The sequence below is a fragment of the Manihot esculenta genome, chromosome 4, assembly GCF_001659605.2.
Source record: "Manihot esculenta cultivar AM560-2 chromosome 4, M.esculenta_v8, whole genome shotgun sequence".
NCBI lineage: Eukaryota > Viridiplantae > Streptophyta > Magnoliopsida > Malpighiales > Euphorbiaceae > Manihot > Manihot esculenta.
The window spans coordinates 2,073,464-2,091,233 of NC_035164.2; the positions used below are offsets into that span (position 1 = coordinate 2,073,464).

The 17,770-nt window shown below is 26.3% G+C and overlaps 1 protein-coding gene across 3 annotated transcripts; it reads right to left on the minus strand.

Annotated features, from left to right (window-relative positions):
- Positions 1 to 278: 278 nt before the first annotated feature.
- Positions 279 to 3,669, minus strand: LOC110612791 (SNF1-related protein kinase regulatory subunit beta-3). 3 transcript variants are annotated; one of them, XM_043955554.1, is made up of 4 exons: positions 3,317 to 3,669; positions 2,441 to 2,469; positions 886 to 974; positions 279 to 816 (listed from the first exon to the last, which is right to left on the minus strand). In XM_043955554.1, exons 3-4 carry the CDS (start codon positions 910 to 912, stop codon positions 490 to 492), a joined length of 354 nt encoding a protein of 117 aa, XP_043811489.1. In that variant the 5' UTR covers positions 913 to 974; positions 2,441 to 2,469; positions 3,317 to 3,669; the 3' UTR covers positions 279 to 489. The 3 variants fall into 3 exon arrangements, with proteins under 3 accessions (XP_043811489.1, XP_021609283.1, XP_021609284.1); XM_021753591.2 differs by lacking the exon at positions 2,441 to 2,469; XM_021753592.2 differs by lacking the exons at positions 2,441 to 2,469; positions 3,317 to 3,669 and adding an exon at positions 2,285 to 2,404.
- Between the last annotated feature and the right edge of the window lie 14,101 nt (positions 3,670 to 17,770).

Consider the following 17,770-nt stretch of genomic DNA (forward strand, 5'->3'; position numbering starts at 1 on the left):
GATATGAACATTATGCCCATGCTCTATCAGTCCAATGTGCATGCATAAACTCAATCATTGAGATAATCTCTTGGGCTTCATGCTCTTTCTAATTCTACAAATGGAAATTGCACGTATGCCTGCATAACTCTAATACGACAAAGAAGCATAGACATGAAAGATAAAGCTACTTGCATAGTTATTCCAATCAATATTGAGGCCATTTTAGTTCCAGATTAAGAAACAAGCTACATACCATACACCAATTGAAAAAGAATGTTGAATGGAGAAGTTGGTGTATAGCGAATCTTCCCTTGTGATAGAATTGATAATAATTGATCCTTCATGTGAAAATATAACTCCAATAAAATAGTCCTAATACCAAGAGATGCTGTGAGACAATAAAATATTCTATCCAGCTAATTTGGTATTTCAGTCAATCACAACTACTTCTATCACAATTAGGGCAATGAGAGACCAACTCTAACTAAAGATTAAACTATATGAATACTAAGTGCTGTTGCTCCCCCTCCTCTGAACTGGTTTGTACAGCACAACTGTGACATATTTTGAACGGAAGCGATGAGTAAAACCAAGAGCCACCATAGAACGTGGGGCCTCCCGGTTCTCAATGTAAAGATGATTGAGAATTACACTCTGCGGTGCAGGAATAGTTTCGGGAGCGTCTACACTTGCTGGGTGGCTAAGCAAGGTGTGTTGCAGGTGAGAAGGGACTAAAGGTGGGTCACGTGCCTCATCTTCATTCCCAGGGTAGGGATTGTTGTAACTCGAATCAGGAGATTTTGGAACTTCAAATCCCATTACTGTTGTGTCTTCCTGCATAAGAACTAAACTATCAAGCCACCATTTAATTTCAATAAAATCAAATGTCACGGTTCTACCTACATGGTCTTCGCCATATTGGTTGCTCATCTTGAAAAGAGATGACAACTGGCTAAGGGCTCAAAATCATCAAAGTTGCAACATCAACAAACCTGAAAAGAAACATTTTCTCCTCCCATGAGCCTTTTAAAAATATGATGGAAAAAAAAAACTTACCCCATGCTTCATTTAACAGTTTGAAATCTGCTACATAGAAGAATCATGCTCCCTTACAACAATCAATGTTCATAAAGGTTCATTATAAGTTTTATGCTGGCTGGCTTTTTACCAAACATAATCCCCATCACCTGATTTGGAAAAAAGAGGCTTTACATTCTATCAACAAAATATTGATGGAATTGAATTGCACATCCATTTGCTGGGCCACAATTTGAAATCACAATTCATTAGCTTAAAGTTCAATTGAAAAAGAGTAGGATTTGTACTCATTTGTTTACCCCAGTAAATTCACTTATTAATGAAACTTCATTGGTTTTAGGTATTAACCTTCAGTTTGCTCTCAAAAATATTGAACATTACATTCCTCTTATACTAACCCTTTACCATTGTCAAGTAAAAAATATCTTTAGAGGGACCCAAGGAGTGCAAGCCCCAACAAAAACATACAGTGAGAATTGTGTGACATATTCAAATTTCCTCCTGGCTTAGTAAAACTAATCTAAACAAAACAAGAATGATGCTATACAAGTACAAGAGAACCTCTGCAAATCCATTTAAAATTAGGCCCCGTTGAATCAAAGTAAGCCAATAGGTTGAACCTCGTAAAAGATTAGGTTCAATGGCTAAACATAAAGTCAAAAGGAAGTGGGGTTTTTCTCATTACTCAACATCCTCAGTTGTAGAAGCATGCATGCTTGCATAAAGTTGGTGTAAGAAAGAAGTGTGAACAGAACACATGGACATGCAAATTTCTTGAAATGAACTCCCATAGGGCCACTTCCATAATGCAAAGGAAGCAAACTGGTTGAAGTCCAAGTTACACAAACTTCCTCAATGGAAGAACCTAGAGCTCTGATTAAGAGCTCAGTTTCTTCTTTAGGATGCAGAGATCTTGATTAGTGGAGAATTAGAAGACTAAATAATGTATTCCAGGGCCAATGATATGCTAAAACCAGGCTTCACTTTACAGAGAAAACCAAAAGGACTTCAGTTTGGAGTCTTGAAGAAGCAAAAATTTCGGAGCAAAGTTGCACTGAGAAAATCCCATGTTTAATTGGGATTAAATTTTAGATGTCTAAAATTCCCATGCAAAAATAAATTGAAATCCAATCCTTAATAATTTCCTTTTTCACATAAAAACCAACTAGATAGGTAGGTATTTTAGATATTTAATTAAGTTTCAGAGATGTGAAGACTGCATCACATAAGATTGCTAAGCATTTGGTCTAAGTCAACAACCAACCTGACTACTTCATCTGATCCAGGATAAACAGTATTGACTCCCTTGCTGATTATGCATTATTCCCTATTAATAGAATTCTCACTAGTTTATCTACCGAGGTTCCTCATTCAGAAAAAAGTTGACATACATGCTCTGAGATTAAAAAGATGGACTTGCCTTTTCACTCTTATCTTAGTAACCTACAGCTGAAAAAGAATCCCAACTTAATAAATAAGTATCCTTTTGTAATTGTAAGATAAGTAAATAGCTAATCACAAAAAGATAATAGTCTTATGGTGCACAGATTAATGACATGAAAACTATTTCATTCGGCAGGCATCAGCAACCAAGAAAGGGCAAGCAGCAAAGCATAAATGATATACAACATAATTGTGTGCGAAGCATGAGTATCCTTTTTACTTTTCAAAGACTAAATACTTGCAAGTAAAAGCATCAGCCACATCAACAAAGATGTGGCTGTGTAATCCAAATAACATCACTTCTTAGAGGAGGAAGTAACACGAAACATAGGCTCCATGGAGTATTTTATCGTTTGAAGCAAATCAACCTAAATGGAACTCAGCTTGTAAATGAATATAGCCTAATAATGCTCAGTCATTCATTATCCACAGCCATTTCACATCCATTTGAAGCTATTTCAAGTAGGGATGAGGATCGGTCGGGTTGGTTCCGTTTCATCTGAAATTTTGACAAAAAACCCTAATAACGAAAACTTGGAAAATCGGACTGAAGCGGTTGTTTGGTTCAGTTCAGTGTGTCGGTTCCAATGCCTAACTTCAGTTCAATGGGTTTCGCAAAATTGCTAGATAAAATAGAAACATCTAAACACGTCAAGGAAAAGGGACCATTTAAGCAATAATATAAGCAAATTATAAAAGAAATCAATGAAAGTGTCCTCCATTTTTAAGCAGATAAAAAAAGCTGTAAATTCCTCAATAGACTATCCAATTGACAGTTCCTCTTTGACTAATTCACAATCAGCTCAATTGCATAAACGAAATTTCGAGAAGTAAACAAAAGAAAAAAGATTACCAGAAAATTAATTCTGGACTGGAAATTGTTTGCTTGGATCTTCGAAAATCTAAAATCCCAACTCAATTGCAACTGCAACTGTACAAGAGCGCGAGGTCTCCAATGAGCAGCTTCGATCTATTAGCGACCAAAATTAGTAAGGAAATCAAAGAAGATAAGAACAGACAGAGGCTGCAACGACTATGATGGAGAGCTAACGAATGCAACCAGCGAGCTCGAGCAGAGAAGGAAGGAAGAGAAGCGACGATCGATCGGAGAAAAGAGGAAAGGAAGAGCCGGAGAGAGGATGCTTTTCTAGGGGAATCCGTCAACAGAATCTAACATGAAGCTTCTCACTCGCAATGTAAATTCAAGTGTCCCGCTTTAAGCTGGTAAAGATTATATACTATTTTTAAAATTATTAAATATAAATATATTAGAGGAGCGTCATAATTTTTGAAAAAAATTCTTAAAAATTATTTATTAGTTAAAAATAATTATTTTTTATTGAGTGTTTCAGATTTACAAATATAATAATAATTTTTAATAAATGAAGTTTGATAGTACGGCCAGTTCCCATTAAGACTTGGTGATACAAGCTCTTATATAAGATACAAAATCAATAATTTTCTGAAAAGCACAATCTTGCAAAACGTTTATTTAATTTACCCAAAAATTATTTTTCCTCCACTCAAATAAACTCTAATCAAAAGTTTTTAATTTTAAATATACTTTCAAATTTATTTAAATATATTTATTATAAAACTAAATTTGCGAGTTCATATATCTAACGCTATTAAAATTAATTTTAATGGTTATTGATGGTTAAAAAAAACTATAAAGGCAAAAGCGGCGCAAGGCCCGGTATCCAGCTGCTATGACTTTAGTTTTCCTGTTTTTAATCGACAGCTAAGATTTCAGTTTGGTTCGGAAAACTTGGACCAGGCACCATAGCCATGGACTTGTTGGTCGGCCCATTTTGCACTAGTACTGACATGTAAAACTTTTAAAGTTTGGGTCTGTAGTCGTAAATTTTCATAATTTTATAATATTTATATTTTTATCTATTATATGAGTTTTTATATTATATAATTGAGTTTATGATGCATTCAAAATTAAAATTTAAAAATTTATTTTCTATTCACTTGAGTTTATAATTAATTTAAACTTTTGGATGATTATATATATATATTAATTTTATGGATGTTATTTGATTAAAATTTATATTTATTTATTTCATATTTATTCGAGTTTATAATTAACTTAAAAGTATCTAATTTAATTTTAGGATGGTATTATATATTTTTTTTATTTTTTAATTTATATATTTTATTTTAATGTTAAAAAGTCCTATTTTTGCTTTATTTTAATTAGATTTACATAGATTGATATTATATAGATTGAAAATAATATAGATTGTATTAACCATGTTTTATTATATATATATAAAATAATAAAATCAATAATTAAGTAGTATTTATATGTAATTAAAAAAACTAAAATAATATGTATAAAATTAAAAATACAAAAGTATATAATACCATCCTAAAAATAGATAAATATATATTTTAGTTATAATTTATAATTAATTATGAATATTTTTATAAAAATTAAAGAAAAATAAGTTAAATAAATATTTCATTACACAAATTAAAATTAAAGGACAATTGTGATATATTTTCTTAAATTTAAAGGCAGTTGTAAAACTGATAATAGCAGAGCTTAATGATATTAAAATTAAAATTTAGAAAGTTTTAAATTTAGAAGAATTATTATTCGTTTTTTATTTAATAAAATTAATTATTTAATTTTTTTATTTTAAAAATACATTAAATACTTTCTATATTTTTAAATCGTTAATTATAGATTTAATTAATTTTTTTATGAATTCAAGTATTTAAATTTAGTTAAATATATATTTTATATCCTTGTATTAATTAAAATTAATATATTAAATATCTAAATATAATTCTATTAGTCATATTATCGATAATTATTAAAAAATTGATATTATACTATTTATTTTATTAATTATGTTTTGAATTTATATAAATTAATAAAATTAAATAAAAATAATTTTTATTATTTTTATAAAAATTTAAAGTTAAATCAGTAAAATTTTAAGTATAATTAATAATAAATCAAAATTATTTATATTTTTATATGAATTACTAAAAATATGATTAATATGTATTTAGTTATTGTAATTTTTATTAATTTATAGGTTATAACTTAATATAAAATAATACTATAATGTAAATATAATTAAGATTTGAGCATAACGATATCACCCATTACCATGCATACTTATCTTGTTTTAATTTTTGGCTTTTTTTGTTTCTTTTATTAGAAATATCTAAGTTTGGGGAAAAACAGAAAGAGCGCTTCTTGCAACTTGTGAAGATATAAAAACAGATTTCAAAGAATGTAACATCAAAGAGTCGTTGTCCCTTGCTATTATAACCACGCTTGACGATGAATCGGGACAAAATTCAAGCTCCCCATATGATTCTTTTTTTATTTAGATCGAGACCTGACGTTTGAGTATAATTCATAAGGTATGTAACGAGAAGTACCATTCTTTATTTTTTATAAAAATAAATATTATTTTTTATTTGACTCTTAAAAAATATAAATATTTTTATTTATTAATATTATAATTAAAATTTCGAATTTAAATAACGATAAAAAGGCAGTTGTTAATAAAAAAAATAGTTGCAGAAATAAATTAAGACATATCATAAAAAGGGCACGCGTGATATTAGAAGAAAAAGTAGCGTGGATTCATGTGGTGGTCATGCAGGGGTTCAGATTGTGACTAAAAATAGGCCAACCTACTATATAATCCGCATGGGATCACCATATGCCCTTCCACTTTTCTATGTATGTCTTTTTGCCAGTTCCCTAAGCTCACCACCAAGAGATCATGGACGCATTATTGCCTTGGATAATTTTGAGGATGCAAAACTTGAATATTGATATTTATTAAATATAAAAAAAAAAAAAAAGACAGAGACAGACAGAGGGTGGAACCCAGGAAGAGGAGAAGGGTCATGAAGTGTCACGTGGCAAGGAGGTCCCATCCGTACAAATTTATTCCATTTCACTCAGAAACAGCCCGTGTTTCCCATGTGACACCCCATGTCCCCTCTCCTCCTTCCCCATATCATCAATTCATGTATACGTCAGCTTTTTTTTTTTTCTACGTTTGCATCATCTCAACTTGCAATACAGTCGAGTGTATATATATATATTCAATATAATTTTAATATTTAATTTAAATTTAAAAAAATATTATAAAATTTACATATTAATTTAAAATTAAAAAATTTATTATTTAATTATTGAGTATTATAATTATTAATAAGTTAATCTCTTTATTTTAAAAAATTTATTAAAATATTTTTATTTTTTTATTAATAAAATAATTTTTTATTAAATTTTATTAATTTTTATCGTTAAAAATATATTAATAGGTTAATTTTTTATATTTTTATTTTATAAATAAATAAATAACTAAATTTAATCCTTTGAAAATTATTAAAAATTAATTTATAAAGGGTCAGTACATATAGAAGTAGTTTTGAAGGCAAAATTGATCCACATCTGCCACTGATCCTAGAGAAGGTTTCATGGCTAAAAATAGTAAGCACACGTGGCATACTTGAGACTCTCAAAAATTCAATAATTTGATTTTCTTTTAATAATAAATCCAATAATTTGATTATTGTATGAAAAACGACCTACACAAACATATCATGGTCCTCAACACATGGAGACTTATGAAACAGCCACGTTTGGATTTACACAGTTCAATTGTTTTGATTTCCAATTATTTTTTAATTATAAAATTAATAATTTAAATTATTAAATTATTTTTAAAATTAAAAATTAATATTTTTTTTCCTTAAATTGTTAATTGTCAGCTGCCAGTTGCATGTGAAACAATTTCAAGTGTATGTAATATTTTGCAATTTGCATGAGTGGCACTCATATTTATAAGCCCTTTTCTTTTGAAATACATTTTTTTATTGGATTTTTTAATCATCTCGCATATATTTTAGTACTCTTGTTTGTATTAATATTGACAAAAAAAATCTCCTTTGTATTAATAATTCTTTTTATTAAAAAAAAACTCATGAAATAGTTATGTAGGGTAAAGAAAACTATAATTAATTAACTTGGTTTTCTTTAAAAATATATATAAAAAAATTATTTTAAATTTTATTTATTTATAAAAAATATTTTATATAAATATCTTAATAAAATTTTTAAATACAGAAAATAATTTAATTTTTTTTATTTAAAAAATACATTAAATGATGAATATATCTAATGAGTTAAATAACGAGGAATAATTTTTTCATTTTCACTATTAAAATAAATATCATTGAATAATAAAAAAATTCTAGCTTAAAATTTTATTTATTTTATGCGCTTAAAATATGAAAGAAGACTAATTGAGTAATTTTCTAGTAGCATAAATAAAATATCTTAATTATTAAAATAAATTAATTATATATTTAAATTCTAAAAAAAATAAGATAAATCCATAAGATATATAAGACTTCACTTTTGAAAATAGATTATAAACCTTTTTCAAATAAATGATTGCTTTCGATACACGTACTCTGTTTATATTTTACTTCATCAATCTATCCCTGGTTTTCTTTTGCCAATGTTTATGAAATTATGCACCCATTTACATTGTTAAGATCAAGTCTGACGAGATCATAATTAAATTAATAATAATAAATTTAATGAAAGAAATGAATTAATATAGCATTATAATTATGACCGCTAGATTTCACTATCCCGATTCAAGGCCAGACCCAATATGACAGCCCATAATCTGAAGACTTTTAAGTCTCTCGCATGAGTCAGGTCTAATCCGCTCAGTTTTAGGACCGGACTCCACCTGAATTCCTCAATCAGGTCGGTCCAGTCTTTTTGGCCCAATGATCAAACTCCCTTTATATTCAGCCTTAATCTCTTCTTTCAACCCAGCTCGGAAGAAGGAAAGGAATAAAAAGAGAGAGGAACACCCTCCTTTCAGACTAAGCTTACAGAACGCTTTTTAACCCTATTTTCTGGATTTTAGATCATCAATAATCATTTAAAATAGATTATGATACGAGCTATTATCATAAAATAAATAATATAATAAATTTCTAACAAGCTGATATATAGTTTTGTTCATAAAAATAAATATTTAAATATTATAACACTCAATCATTTATTAAAATCTGCTCTTTTCTAAAAAGGTTGAATATTCAAAAAGGGAAAGTGATATTAACAGTCTCATGATGAAAGCCACATTCAACAAACAACAAATCCACTATCAAAATTAAGCAAACAACAATGCAAATTAATATACAACTAAAAAAAAATACACAAATGAAATAATATACTAAAACTCCAAACCAAACAAAGCCGATGAAAGACTATTTTGGAAAGGAGCAAAATCAGGCTTCCCTGCCAAAAAGACCAAAGAAGCTGAAGCAGATCGACTCTCTTTCGCTCTCTCTTTTTTCTCCTTGAAACCCTCCTCAATGCCACACAATTTACTATTTATCTATACTTTTAAGGATAAAATAGGCGTTTTGTCTTTAGAGGAAAAGGAAAAATAAAAATAAATGGGAAAATTTACTATCCTTAGTGATATTAAAAGGCCGTGGTAGGTCCAATAGGAAGCAAGGGACCCCACACTTTGAGAGAAAGTTTCACAATCAGGATGACAAGATGGAAGTGACCAATGAGATATACAGCAAAATCTGCACTCGCCACATCAGCTTGTACGGATATGGGAGCTTCAGGTGGAGGCTGTGTGCACATCATTGTATTATCCATCAATTTTCTCTGATTATATATATATATAAATTTTCTAATTATGTAAAAAAAAAAAAAATCTCCACCACCATTCGTGTAAATTCAAAATTTATAAGTTTTTAGAAAATTTATAAATTTTTTTGTTAATTAAATTTTGTTATTACTTTAAATGCTAAAAAATACAGATTTTTTTTTTAAAAAAATATTTTCTATAAAATAAATGAAAATTTATTTTTCATAAATTATATTTAGGCTCAATTAATAACATTTTGAAATTATTTATTCTGTAAATATCAAATTGATATTTAGAAATATATTTGTAAAATCACTTGATAATTTTTAGCATGCTAAAATTCTTTTAAAAATAAGTATTAAACTTTTTTTTTTAAATATTCAGATGCTCGTATGGTAATAGTTAGGGCGGAGGAAAGGTACGGAAAGGGACACGTGCTGTACCGGCAACCGAAAAATACTTTGAAGGGAAATGAAGGTGCCGCAGCGGCGTAGCCGGTGGTGCCGCAACGGCGCAGCCGTTACCTTACTAAAGGAAAGCTCCTGCCTCCGCCACTGATAATATTGATGTTATAAATAAATTATATAATAAAAATGATGATGTAATATTAATGTATGACATGATAGTGTAAATTAATTAACCAATAAAATAAGATGAGAAATGTGTGTAAAAAATTATTTTTTGAAAAAAAAAACTGTTTTGATAATTTTTTTTAAGATTCACTTATTTATTTATATATTAAATTGTTATTCACTTGACATTTTACCTAAAACGTTATACATGGGAGCATTGTTATGCCCTAAAATTACTTAAATTTCAGAAAATATATTTTTTTAGACCATAATTTTTATTATTTTTTATTTATCTCAAAATTATTATTTTTTATATTATAATAGGAAGAAATTTTTATTTAGTTCATATAATATAGAGAAATTCACTAATTTATCTATCAATTTTAAAAAATATATTTAAACATTATTTACATTCTAAAAAATCTATTAATTCATCATTCTGTCAATTTTAACCATTAAATATTATAAAAAAATTTAAAAATATTTCTGATACGAAAAAATTAATTAACAAATTTTTAAAAAATTTGAGAGATCAAATTTTTTAAAAATAAAAAATTAATTACTATAAAAATTAAATAGTAATTTTTTCTTATAATAACATATAAATTCACCATTACAATTCTATTTTATTTTATTTTATTTTATTTTAAAAAAATTTCTCAAAATATTTTTAATTTTAATAAATTTAAAATTTTTTAAAAATATATAATTTAAAAATTAATAAAAAAATATTTTTTAATATATATATATATATATATATATATATATATATATATATATATAAATAAAAATTATTGGAGGAAAAAGAGTGCATAGAATCTGTGAGTTTGTGGCCTTATTCTATCTTATCATAATTATGCCTCCCACCACCAATTTCCATTATCATATTATTATTATTATTATTTATAAATAAATTCATAAACTGTGCAGTCTTTATCAATTAACTGTAAGTTAAATAAAATTCAAACTCAAAACTTTAATTAAAAATGATTTTAATATTCATTAACAAAAAAAAATTATGAACATGAAAGTTTTTCTCTAATGATTATAGTTAATTTTGTAATATTCATGAAAAAGGAAAATGATTCATTCAAAAAATAAAATGAATTCATATTAATGTAAAGAGATTTTTACAATTAATTAATTCTTATTTTATTAATTTTTAAAAAATAATTTTCTATAATAATTAAACCAAATCTAAAATTTAATTAATTTACCATATTTGGCAGCCAAGTGGTGGGATGGCACTGAAAGCACCAAACTCGATTGCTTGTACCTGTAGCTGGAAGCACTGTGATTTTTATCCTTAATTTTAATATTTGTCCAAAAGACAGCTTCACGTGCTTAGAATTTATTTTTTCTTACAGTAACAATAAAAAAATAATATTTAAATAACAATATTAATTATTTTTATTTTTAGAAAATATCAAATAGTATTTATATTTTCAAAGTATTATTTTTTTAACTTATATCATGAATTAAACCATATTGAGTAAATAATAATTTTTTTTCTAACGAAATAATATGAATCAAGATATTTATAGTAATTTAATTTTACCAACAACAGCTTGATTTTCAAGCGAATTTTACTTATAAAGTTAGAGAGTTTGAATCATGTAGGCTCAATTATTAGAAAAGCTTTAATTACTTGATTTTTTTTTTTTTAAATAGAAATGAGATTGAAGAATAAAATATGAGACCTTTCAGATTTACTCAGATACACTTAACACTAAATTAAATCTGTAAATGCATTATTTGAATATTATTAATTGGGTATATAGAATATCATATGATTAATAAAAAAGAATAATTTAATTTTAAATTTTCATTATAAATTAACAATTTAATATAACTAAAAAAATATATTAATAAAATTTTTTAAAATTTAAAATATAAAAAAATAAATAAAATTTCGAATTTATTGTAGTTTGTTAGGATGATTTTATTTTATTTTATACAATTTTCTGATTAAGATGATTTTAATATCAATTATAATAAATAGGTCTAAATTAATTTAATAATTTTTAAATTTATATTTTATTTATTAAAAATGATTAATTTAAATTATTTTATAATTTTATATTAATTATTATATATATATTTTTTTTATACCGAAGATGTGGGAGGTGATATTAATGATTATGATAAATAATTTAAAACTATGTATTTAGTAATAAAATTAAGGTAGTGGGTATAACTAATTAGTCTATGGTCAATGTTTGCATGTGACAGTTGAATAAAATTATAGAAAAATCAAATAGTTAATGTATCACATGTTTACTTAAACAATTAATTCAGTAATTAATTTAATTAATTTCATCCATTGGATACTAATAATATCATATTATAATTAAGTTTTAATACTATATAATAAGACTTCTTTGTCTTTTACATAATTTACTAATTAGATTATTCCAAACAAAAAAAAATTAGTAATTAAAGACTTATCTTCTTAAATTTAGTAAAACACTTTCTCTTTTTTTAAAAAAAATTGTTCTTTAAGATTTTCTCAATGAAAAAATAATAAATATATTAAATTTTAACAAAAACAGAGATTAAAAAAAATTACCTTTTAATTAAAATGTTTATATAAAAACAATGAATTTAATTAATATTATAAAAGTACTTTACTTATTAAAGGGTAAATGGGAAAATGAAATATTTAATAAAAATATTTAAATCATAAAATTTCACTTATTTAAAAAAATTCTAAAAATAAAAAAACAGATAGAGTAGGTATACTATAAAGTTCACAGGTATGCCACGTATTCACAAAAAAATTAGGGTTTTGGGAATCGATGAGAAACAAAGGCAACACTTTGTGCAGGTACTATACAGCTAAGCATCAACCAATAAAAAAAAACCACGTAATTATACTAAAAATACACAAACTAGTATAAATGAAAACCACACATTAAAAAAAAAAACAAGAGGGAGAGTAAAATTTAAAAAGAAACTAATCGATTTATATAAAAACACCTGTCAACTTGTCCTTCCTCTGTAAACTGTTACTATCCTTCTTTAATTTCTCTTCTTCTTCTTCCTATCTCTCTCTCTCAAACCTCTACATATGCAAATTTTCCTTCATTTTCTCGCTTATCCGAGAAAGAAGATATTGGTTTTCTTCTTTTTTCTTTTTCAAAAACTAACTGGGTTTTGTATTCAGATTTCTTTCCTTTTTTTTTTTACTACAGAGTTGCAGTATGTGATATTTATGACTGTTATAAAGTTACAGTCATGAACCAAGAAGAAAAGAAAGAGAGTGATTTCGGCCTGAATCTGACATGGAAATTTTCTATAAATATATCTCGTTGTCAGAGAAATCAGACCCACATAACAAAATCTGTGAATTCCGAAATTACATAGCCAGCTTTTGATTCTGTTTAGTTCATTTTTAGTATGTTTATATTTTTAATACCCAAAGGTTTGGCTCTTTCTTTTCTTTTTTTTTTGGGATAAAACCAGGAAGGCAGATTCTTTGTTGGGCACCCAGTTCACGTAATCCATTTGGATTTTAACCAGTGGTAGCAGGCCACATCAGATCGTGCTCGTGGCCTTGTTGCTACAAAAGCTTTATGAAATTTTCTTCAAAAAATATTTTTTTTTCTTTTTTTTTTCTGCCTTTGTATCCCTATTTATACTCATGAAGGAAGGAACTTTGTGCATGGAGAGATTGACAGTCGTTGTTTGCGGGTGTAGCACCATCAAGATTCACATGCAAATGCACGGTGGTGATTCTCTCTCCCTCTCCCTCTCCCTCTCTCTCTCTCTCCATCAACCAAAGTTCTTTGAAAGTGAGAATCTTGATGATGCTGCATCGGCAATAAACGACTTTACAGAAAGGGAAGATTCGTATACACACAATCTAGAAAGTTTAGCTCTTTCTTTTTTTTTCTTTCTGTTGCTGTCAGCTGATTATGGGTATTTTTTTTTAATCAGTAGCTTTTGCTTTGCTTTTCTCTTTATTTGAGTTTATGGATTCTCTCTTTTTTAGGTCAGAAAGTTTTATTATGACTCACAAATAATGGATTTAATGGGTATCTCTTAAAATAATTTACATGTTTTCCTTTATGTTTTTTGCAGTGAAGGTTAAGATTCAAGAAGCTTTGAGTGTCTGACTTGCAGATCTATGATTATTCAAGGAGTTCCAGGAAGAAGAAGAAGAAGAAGATGGAGAAAGAATCACGATGATGCTTCTGTAATTGAAAAAAAAAAGATTTTCTCAATCAATCACCTTTTATCTATATTGGGTATTTAGTTTTAGATCCATTTATGAACTCTCTATACATAGATATAGATCTTTGATTTTGACTTTTACAGGCAGAGAAAAATATTTCTGAATTTTCAGGGAAAGTTAAAGCTATATAAGCAAGTGGCCAGTTGGAAGTAGCTGAACAGAATCAGCATGAAAACAAGGTAAGAATAAAAAATATTTGCATAAAAATCAAGAGCTTATCCAATTTTGTCGCTACATAAAGGCATGTTGATGATGATGATCTCAGCTAAAATAGGCTTACTGGAGTTTTGGCTTCTCCATCCCACTAAACCTCTGCCTTGACTAGAAATTTTTTTTTTTTTCAAAAAAAAAAAAAGCAGAAACTGATTATTTTATGGATTTGGTCTGGAATTAAGCAGCTAAAGATCATTGAAAAAGAAAACGGTTTCTGAGAAAACTTTGATGATCTGGAAAATCTTTCATGGTATACTGTGTCTGCCATTTTTGTGTTGGCTTTAGCATTCAATCACTCATAAATCAGGTATTGGTGGACCAACTCTTTCTCTTTCTAATTCACTCCTCTTGCAGACATATCTAACCTCGTATACTCTACTTTTCGACATAAAAAAATGTTAGGTGTTATTTGGTTGGAGTTAAATTAATTTAAAATTTTTAAATTTTCATAAAGTTTGGCTTGTATTTTTTACTAATTTATTATAAATTTAAGGAAGTTATTTCTTTCACTTGAAAAAAAAATAAATTTTCTAAATAAAAGGTGGAGGTTATTTTCTAAATAAAAAGTGGAAGATATATGCAAGGGAAACAAGTATTTGCGAGTATTTGCTTTATTTATATTGAACTCTTGACCTCAAGGGAACGAGTATTTGCGAGTATCTGCTTTATTCATATTGAATTATTGACCTCACTAAGAGGAAAAGAGAAGAGGAAAAGAGAAAAGTATTGAACTACTTATTTCAACATTTATTAATTGTAAATTAAGTAATTTAATGGCTTGAAAAATAAAGGATATATTTAAACACTTGAATTCAATATATTGCAGATGATTGCACTCTGAGGCTTAGTCTGGTGGAAAGTGCATCATTGTAATCTTGTGAGGTCAAAGGTTCGACTCCCCCACCCCTATTTCAAAAAAAAATATATATATATATTGCAGATGATTATTCTTGAAGAAATTGTTATACTGACACTACTGTGTCTGAAATCTCTCAAGACTAGCAGTGTGAGATATCAAGAAATCTTGCAAGAGAAAATCTTTTCGGAATTATTGGAAAATTGGAGTAGGACTATGTAAAACATATATAAATAAAAGATATATTTTTTTGTTATTTAAAATAAAAAATTTTATAAAAATTTAATTCATTTTTTTTTCATGAGTTCTCTTATTTGATATTAATTATCATTCCCATTTTTTATGGATGCTGGAGTTAAGTATCAGTTTTAATTTTTTTTGTGCAAGCCAGAATTATGAACTTTACAAGTAAAAACTTTTCAGATAATAATTTTTTGAGAAATTAATTAAGAAGAAATTATACAAAATTACTATATAATTTTATCGATTTTTTACTTTAATTTGTGTTAAAGTATTATATGTGTAACCGGCGATTAGCAAATAGCAATAATTACTGTTATTTTATTTATGTACAATACCGCAATACTATTTTGATATAAATTTAAAATAAAAATAAGTAAAATTATAAAATATTTTTTTATATATAATAATTTTATTCATGTGTATTTAAAAAAATATATAATTTATATAATTGAACGCAATACATTCTTATATTATTTTTTCTAATAATATCCCGAACATATTACTTTATTACTAATTTATTTTATTATGAGATTAATAAATTTTATTTTTTAAATTTATATAAAATAAAAGTATATTAGAAAGCTAGTTTATAAATTATTATCTTAAAAAGAACCTAACCTATAATTTGAGGTAAATAAAAAAATAATTCTTCCAAAAATAACTATGTCTACCAAAGAAAAGAATTTTGAAAAAAAAATAAAAAAAAGAAAACATGTAAACAGTTGAATTTTAAAATGTGTAGGCTTAATAATTTATCTGGAAATGTTTCTTACGACTTCTGCTATGCAAAAAGGAAACAAGGTAATTAACTAGCTTGATTAGTTCAAAGATTTAACAAGCAAACTAGAGAAGGTTTCAATGTTTTTCTTATTTTATTTATAAATAAAGAATTAAAAAATAATAATTTTAAAATATTTATATAACTTGAATGGAAATTAGGTGAAGATGACACTAATTTTGTTGCAGAAAAGAATTGTACATAAAAAAACCCAAAGATTAATTCATTTTCTTGCAAAAGAAATAATCATTTTCTTTTTTTAAGGAAGTCTCATTATGTATTGCAATAAATAAATAAATAATTAAAAATTTTAAAAGTAGTAAATTTTAATATGATTTAACTTTTCTATAGTTTTAAAATTTTAAGTGATTTAATTTTTATTTATTTATGAAAAATAATTTAAAAATATTATATTAATAAATTTATATATTTTTTTAAAATAATTTATTTTTAAATATCTCAAACGCTAAAAATTAAAAAATATCTAAAATATATTTTGTAAGAAACAAATGAATCTTATTATAATCTTATGAACTGAAATATCAATTGTCACACCATAAATATTTAATAATTTTTTGATGTGATTTTTTTAAAAATATCTTTTGAGAAGAAGAGAAGCCACGTGGAGTAAATAGTTCCCTTAGAAACATGTGACTAAGTAGAGTAGATTGAAGATTGAAAGGAACTCATAAAACAAAAGAGTCCAAAGTTTCATTTGAATTCAATCTTTTTAATGCTAAAAAGGTCTTAAAAAGCATATGGTGGTCCTAAATGGTCCCATCTGCTGCCCTTCCATTGGGCATTCACGTGGCGTGCATGCAACTCAAGGACCCATTCCTCTCAACATAATTTTATTTTGTTGGCTATTTCCAATTTCCACTCAATTCATTTTTCTCAATGGGGCCCGAAATCTTCCATTTTTGCTGAAACATAAAGATCCCAAGAAATTATTTTAAAATGCATGCTCAATGATGAACCCTTTTAAGTATATATTAATTTAAAAATTAAATAATTATATTTTTATAAATATTAGATACCCAAAAATTAATAATAAAAATGAATTAAAGTATATGAAGGTCATATGGTTAAATTATATGTTTTACTAAAAATATAAAATTATAAATTTTAATTTCAATCAAAATTCAATTGATTATTTAAATTACTCTTTTTGTGTTAAAATTTTACTTACCCACATATTGGATTTAGGCTGAAAATAGAACTCTAGGACAAAAAAAAAAAAAAAAAAAAAAAAAACTAGTTAGGTTTAGGTTGCTAGAAACTGTAACATTGTTTCCTAGGATCAACTAAAATAATGGGAAACTAACAAGATTGTTAGTTGGTATGGATGATTTTCAAAACTATTGGTAGGACACGTATTAAGACCAACCAAAATTAAGTGCAACAAACAATAAATCCCTAAGGACTAAATTGAATTGTGGGGCCTACCCTCAATCACGCTTAGACCAACTAAAGATATGATTTGAATTATATGAACTATTGCAAGGAAACTATACTTAGTCTATAACTGCAAAAGTATTACTAAAATTACAAGGTGGCTGTTAAACAACAAGTGAATAATATATTTATTTCTGTTGCTATAATAATATTTTTTTTATAATGAATAAAAATACTGCTAAAATTATAAGTTAGTAGATTTAGAATAAGTCACTTATTATAATATTATTATGTATAATAAAAATTAAATTTTATTTATAATAATCTTAAATAGTAATT